Source organism: Pundamilia nyererei, unplaced genomic scaffold (genome assembly GCF_000239375.1).
Source record: "Pundamilia nyererei isolate P.nyererei 1_Seehausen unplaced genomic scaffold, PunNye1.0 scaffold00067, whole genome shotgun sequence".
NCBI lineage: Eukaryota > Metazoa > Chordata > Actinopteri > Cichliformes > Cichlidae > Pundamilia > Pundamilia nyererei.
In genome coordinates this window covers 2,123,522-2,129,535 of record NW_005187468.1, presented here as the reverse complement: position 1 = coordinate 2,129,535, position 6,014 = coordinate 2,123,522, and the positions used below count along the sequence as shown (strand labels likewise).

The 6,014-nt window shown below is 38.5% G+C and overlaps 1 protein-coding gene across 1 annotated transcript in view; it reads right to left on the bottom strand.

The window, feature by feature from the left end:
• Window positions 1-724, bottom strand: part of mecr (mitochondrial trans-2-enoyl-CoA reductase) — a 3,435-nt gene extending 2,711 nt beyond the window's left edge. Inside the window, exon 1 of the mRNA XM_005736118.1 lies at window positions 382-724. Within this exon, the coding sequence (XP_005736175.1) occupies window positions 382-575 (194 nt within the window). The 5' untranslated portion in view covers window positions 576-724. The remainder of the gene's footprint in view (window positions 1-381) is intronic.
• Window positions 725-6,014: the final 5,290 nt, after the last annotated feature.

Below are 6,014 nucleotides of genomic sequence, written 5' to 3'. Positions count from 1 at the left end.
AAATGAGGCTCTAGATATTCTAGAAGTGAAATCAGGAATGCATTGCTATCGAGCCACGTTTAACATCTTTACGTAGAGACATAAATGTTTTCCTCCTGTTTTTGTCACTCCATACCGGTGAGCGGCGGTAACGCAGCGACTCGTTGTTTGCTTCCCGCCACAAATTTCAAGAAAGAAGAAGAGGAGTCGAGGGCTCACAAAGGTGAGATTGAGGTTTACAATAATAGGTTGTATATCTTTTATAAGACAAAACACCTGAGCTTTACACCGGAACTGTGGGAGCATGTCCTGAGCGAGGCTAGTCACATTTTAACCGTAACCGTTTCACTCCCACAGTCACAGAAACATACGCACACTTATTGTTTAGCCAGATATTCTTACTGAACGACTCGGGAAGGGTCTCCGTGGGTTCTGTACACAAGTGCCTTGCATGTTTGTGCGGAGAGTCCGGCTGAATGGCTGAAGTGGGAAACGCTAGCGTCTCTGTGCCTGAAACACTGTGAAACAGCCGCAGCGACGCTTCGTCTGCAAACTCTCTGGCTTCTTAGACAGACTGCGTGGAGTGGCACAGACATTTCTACTCGGGACAAAGCTGTAAAGTATTAAAACAACCCGACTATTTAATAATATTTGTAGTTTAAAGCCAGACTTGAGCTGGCACTCTTCATACTACGGCCATATTGGACTGTGGTCGTCAGGCTGTGTCATTGAAAATGTAAACACAGAGCTGCCCCCTGCTGGATGAGAGATGAACTCCGCGTTTCTCCACACGGTCAGAAGGTCCCTTTTTTTTGGATGAAATAAATATGAGGAACTGGTTGGGTTTTTTTCAGTATTTCACTTCAGGGAAGGGAAATGTCGAAAATAGATTATTGGAACAGATTACTCAGTTTTCTCTTTTTTATTTTCCTTTACTGAGTCATACTTAAGAACATCAGGAGACATGGGTGGGTTACAACCAGTGTTGGTCAAGTTACTTGAAAAAAGTAATCAGTAACTAATTACTGATTACATCCCCAAAAGTAATCCCGTTACTTTACTGATTACTCATTTTCAAAAGTAATTAGTTACTTAGTTACTTTTTAAAAACACGATTTACAACCTGAAGAGGTGTTAAAGCGATAGAGCTTTCAGCCCAATTCTACCTTTTCTGCATAATCCATCATACAAAATGTAATCAAATGGAAAAATTATCTTTTTTTAAACTTGTTTTATCAGTTTTAATCTTTTAACTCTATGCATCAAGCAAAAATTTAATTATATGCAACATTCTCTGACTTGAATAAATTAGTCAACATTTAAACCTATTTTCTGCACATTCCAGCACATAAAATAAAATATTAGTTTACACTCACTCTTTCAAATAGATGCAAGTAAAACACAGCAGAAAATAAATAAAGTCAAAGACTCAGCGGTCCTGTTGCTCTATTTTCACCTGTAAAGCAGGAGTAGAGTAGGCGGAGGTTTACGCTGGTGCAGGTGTGCTGCGGTCAGTTGAAGAATCCGCGAGTTTCTCTGTGAATTTCCCATTACTTCGTTGCGCACTCGGTGCTTGTTTAGGGGTTTTGTTCGCTGTAAAAAGAAGTTTTCTTCCCACGCACAACGGACACTAATGTTTTTGTCACTTTTTATGGAATCAAACTCAAAGTAAGGTCAGTGCTTCCACGCTTTAAACGCTGCACGCTCATACTCTTCCCACAATCGATATATGATCCACTGTTGATCTGCACACAGCTGTTGTCACTAACGGCGCACTCGCTTACATCACTGTCGTGAGACATTCTGCAAAAAAATCACGGTTTTAGTAACGCAGTAACAAGCGTTCCTATGGGAAAGTAACGGTAATCTAATTACCGTTTTTGCAATAGTAATCTCTTACTTTACTCGTTACTTGAAAAAAGTAATCAGATTACAGTAACGCGTTACTGCCCATCTCTGGTTACGACAATACTGCGATGTAACGTGCTCAAGTTCCACAGAATTTCTTAGCCTACTTAAATATATTTACTGGGCTCTCTATTAGGTACACTTTGCTTGTACTGAGTTTGACTCTCTTTTCCCTTAGGAACATCCACCCATCTTCTGATTGCTGCTTCAGGCAAGATAATGCACAATGTGATAAAGCTCAAATCATCTCAGACTGCTTTCCTCCACTTGGCCTCCACACTCACAAGGTTTAAGTTCCATAAAGCACTTTTGGGATGTGGTTGAATGGAAAGGTTGAGTCATGGATGTGCAATATCTCTGTGGTGCTATGATGTCATTGTGATGTCAGTAAAATATCTGAGGAATGTTTTCACCGCCTTGTTGAATCAGTGCCACAAAGAATTAAGGTAGTTCTGAAGTTCTTGTATTGCAAGGTGCAATTAATGAATGCTCAAGGCTGCTTCAGGATTCAGCATTGCATCTTCTAGTATGTGCTTTTTTACCCCACTACCAATGGGAATCTGTGGACCATTTATCAATGAATATTGTGGATTCCTCCAGTGCTGAAGCATCTTCATCAGGCAAGTGTGTGTGAATCTGAGCAAACACCTAGGCATAGATAAAACTGAATAAATGTGAGACTAAGACTTGTAGTAGAAAGCACTTTAAGCACTCTACTGAGTAGAAAGGTGATATTTAAGTACCAGCTAATTTAATTCTGTCAATGGAAAACTCTTTCATGTATTGGAAAACCTTTAGAAGTTTTGTTAATACTTTAGTGAGTGTGATAAGTCTTGTGACTGGGTGATTGGAGTAAGAAGGCATTAAAAAAATCATGAATATTAACATATTTATTAGGAAACGGAGCAGATCTTTACATATAATGTATAAAACATAATCACAGTAATACTTTGAAAATCCTACATGCTGCTCATCGTTGACAGACTTGCCATTAAATTGCCTGAGATCAAGTTAAGTGTAGTTCTATGGAAACAAACACTGATACATTCATCACCTTCTAAAAGTAGCTGTAGCCATTACCTGATAAAATACAGCACCACAAATTAAATGGCTGACGGTCACAAGTAAGATGTACCATTAAAAGCACAAGTTAACACTACTGTATTACAGGATGCCTTGATGAGCTTCAAAAGTTACTCTGAGCACACAGTCTCATGGGTGGGTCCTTGGATTTTAAAGCCTATCTAACCCAACACCTGACAATAAAATCACAACAGCACACCACTGAGGGGCCAAAGAGGTTTGTTACAATCAGAAGTCTGAAATGACCTTCCTTAGTTTCCAAGTGATATTTTGAAAACAAATACTTTCAGTTACCCTTATTGGTCAGTGTTGAAATTCCCGTAAACCAGTTAGAGTGTGAGTGATTACAGTGTGACACTTTGATGACATACTGGCGCTGCAGTTGTGGTAAATTCAAAAATCAAAGTGTGCAGAAAAATAAACTCTCAGCACGCCACCTTTTCCATCCTTTTAAAAAAATGTTTATCAAAACAATTTAGCAACCGTCAAACTTTGAAGACTAACAGCAGAGTATGAAGCAATCCGTGACACACATTCTTTTTGTCATGAGCATTGATAGTCTGAAACACCAAAGATCGATGTGTTGAGATGAGACAACACCGGATTATACACTACTAACCCCAGCCCCTTTACAATATTCTACTATATACCCATCTACAACGATTATAGAGGAAAAAAAATACAATAATAGTGGAACATTTTCTTCATATCGTATATCATTGGCAAGTTATTTGAAAGAGGAAAAAAATATAAAGAACATCATCACACTGGGTGCATGGACATATGAAAGAGTCAAAAAGCAACAATCATTTCACATCATCATCATGTAGTCATTGTTTTCATAATCAAAACTGTATTATAGTAAAAAACTGAAACTGTTGCACCAAGACATTCACTTTGGCTTCCTCGTCACACACCTCACATTATGCGAATGAGCATTTAATCCCTGCTTTTTCTTGAACACCCCATGACTCCTTCCAATCAATCTGAAGCATTCCCTGAGATTTCAGATTGGTAATTCCTGAGATGAGCCTAAAGAGCGGAGGTATCTTTTTTTCCCAACCAGCAACCAACTGTGTGTAGTTTGTGAAAATTCAAAATATATATAAAATAGGAAACATATATTCAAAAGTGATTAAACTGAATAGAACAAATATTAATGCATTTTACGATTAGTGCAGAGTAATATTGCATTGGTTTTGGCATTAACAACAACGGGCTTCTCCTCTGAAAAGGTTAATTGTGCACCAAAGAAAAAAACAAAACCCTCACAAGAAAATCATACAAAAAAAACCCCTCACATTTAACATCGGTTCCTATATTGTGTACCTGTACAGTATGCACTGTATATTGTTTGTTTTTGGTTGCAATATTTCTGTTGCATTGCATCCATATTAAATTACATTACAATGAATTATCAAGCACATATGTACAAAGTATTATCAGTACCTTGATGTTAAAAATGTATTACCCCAATGTATTCTCAAGTCATATGTAGCTTTTAATGATATTTGCCAATTTTCTGCTGTCTACTAGAATATTCAGTGCTGCGAGGCTTCAATCGGAGCGGAAGGAGAAGCTGCAGCACTTTTGGATGAAAATAAATAAGTATGATAGTTTTAAAAAAGTTTTAGAATAATTTTACATATATATTAATTGGGTGTAAAAGACTCAGTCAGCTTCTCCTGTAAAACGGGAGTAAAATGCTGATTAGCTAGCTAGACCTACATGCTCCTCCGTGCAGGCTTGGTGTTCCTGAACTACTACCCTACTAAGGGTTATAGGGAGGTAATGTCTTAAATAACTACCTACTAGTGGATATAAACAAAAACACCAGGCTTCCCACTGTCTGATTCTGCCTCAGTTTTACTCAAGCAAGAGGAGAGCTAGCCAGACCCTTTACTAACTTAAGTCCAGATCAAATATCTTACCAGAAGTGACATAGATGTAACGGGGTTTGTGTCGCATTGGTTTAAATTCTTTCAAATCCAAATTGAGGTGATTATAAAACAGCGCTCTTATACACAGCAGCCACTGCAGTTAGAAGATACTTCACATGGAAAGTTGACAATGGTTCAAACTCCCATGAAAACAACTTAAAATGAAGAGAAACCTTTTTTTTTTGCTGCCCCCTTTGGGTCAATATTTTGATTGCTATGTTTTATCCCAAGGTAGTGCAACACATGACAGCTGGTATGGTGTAGTATGTGTGCCCAAAGAAAACTTCCTGTCAGAAAATGGGCAGGGTTTGTAATATAGTCCCCCAACCTCTTTCTTCCTGTTAATTACCGAAACCCTATACCAGTTTTTCAGAAAGACATACTAGGCTATGGTTGGCACACTAGACCGAGCTCTCAGCCTCAAGCATATATGGTAAACAGACTACAGAGATCTGTTAACTTCACTTCTCTAACGCTCTACCGAGTTTGCTTTCACTTTCATAAGCTGTTTTAATGTGTTACAGCCCTGACATAATCGCCAACCTCAACTCAAGATAACCCCACAAACTCCCCCCATTCGGAGACTATATGAAAGGCTGAGAGCCTGGCTTGGATGTGGTCTGTATGCTCACCAGAGACTGATTTCACAAAGTGTTTGGTAAACCTATCCATCGACGTGTGAAGTGACAAGTCAATCCGCTAGAGGTCAGTAAAGTCAGGGAACTGTTGAGTTACTCTTTAAGGAAGTATGGCGGTTTGGTGTAAATACTGTAGTGCAAAGAGGATTTGACTTAACCCCAGTTCAAATCACAATCTCTGAAGCTGTATTCTGAGAATAGTTGGTTTGTCATCGGCTTTTAGGATGATAGATTTACTAGCAGACCAAACATGGACCAGTGAGGTAAACCATGTACTTTTAGATAGCCAGCCAAATACTGGATGAACAAAAAATGAAATGAAAAAACAAAAAACAAATTTAAAAAAACAAACCTGACCAAAAGCTGGAAAGCACCTCTGGTCTAACATTCATTTGGCCCCAGGAAAACTGGATGGTCAATTGCAATATTGGCAGCTGCCAATTCATTGCTAACATACCCTTAAACC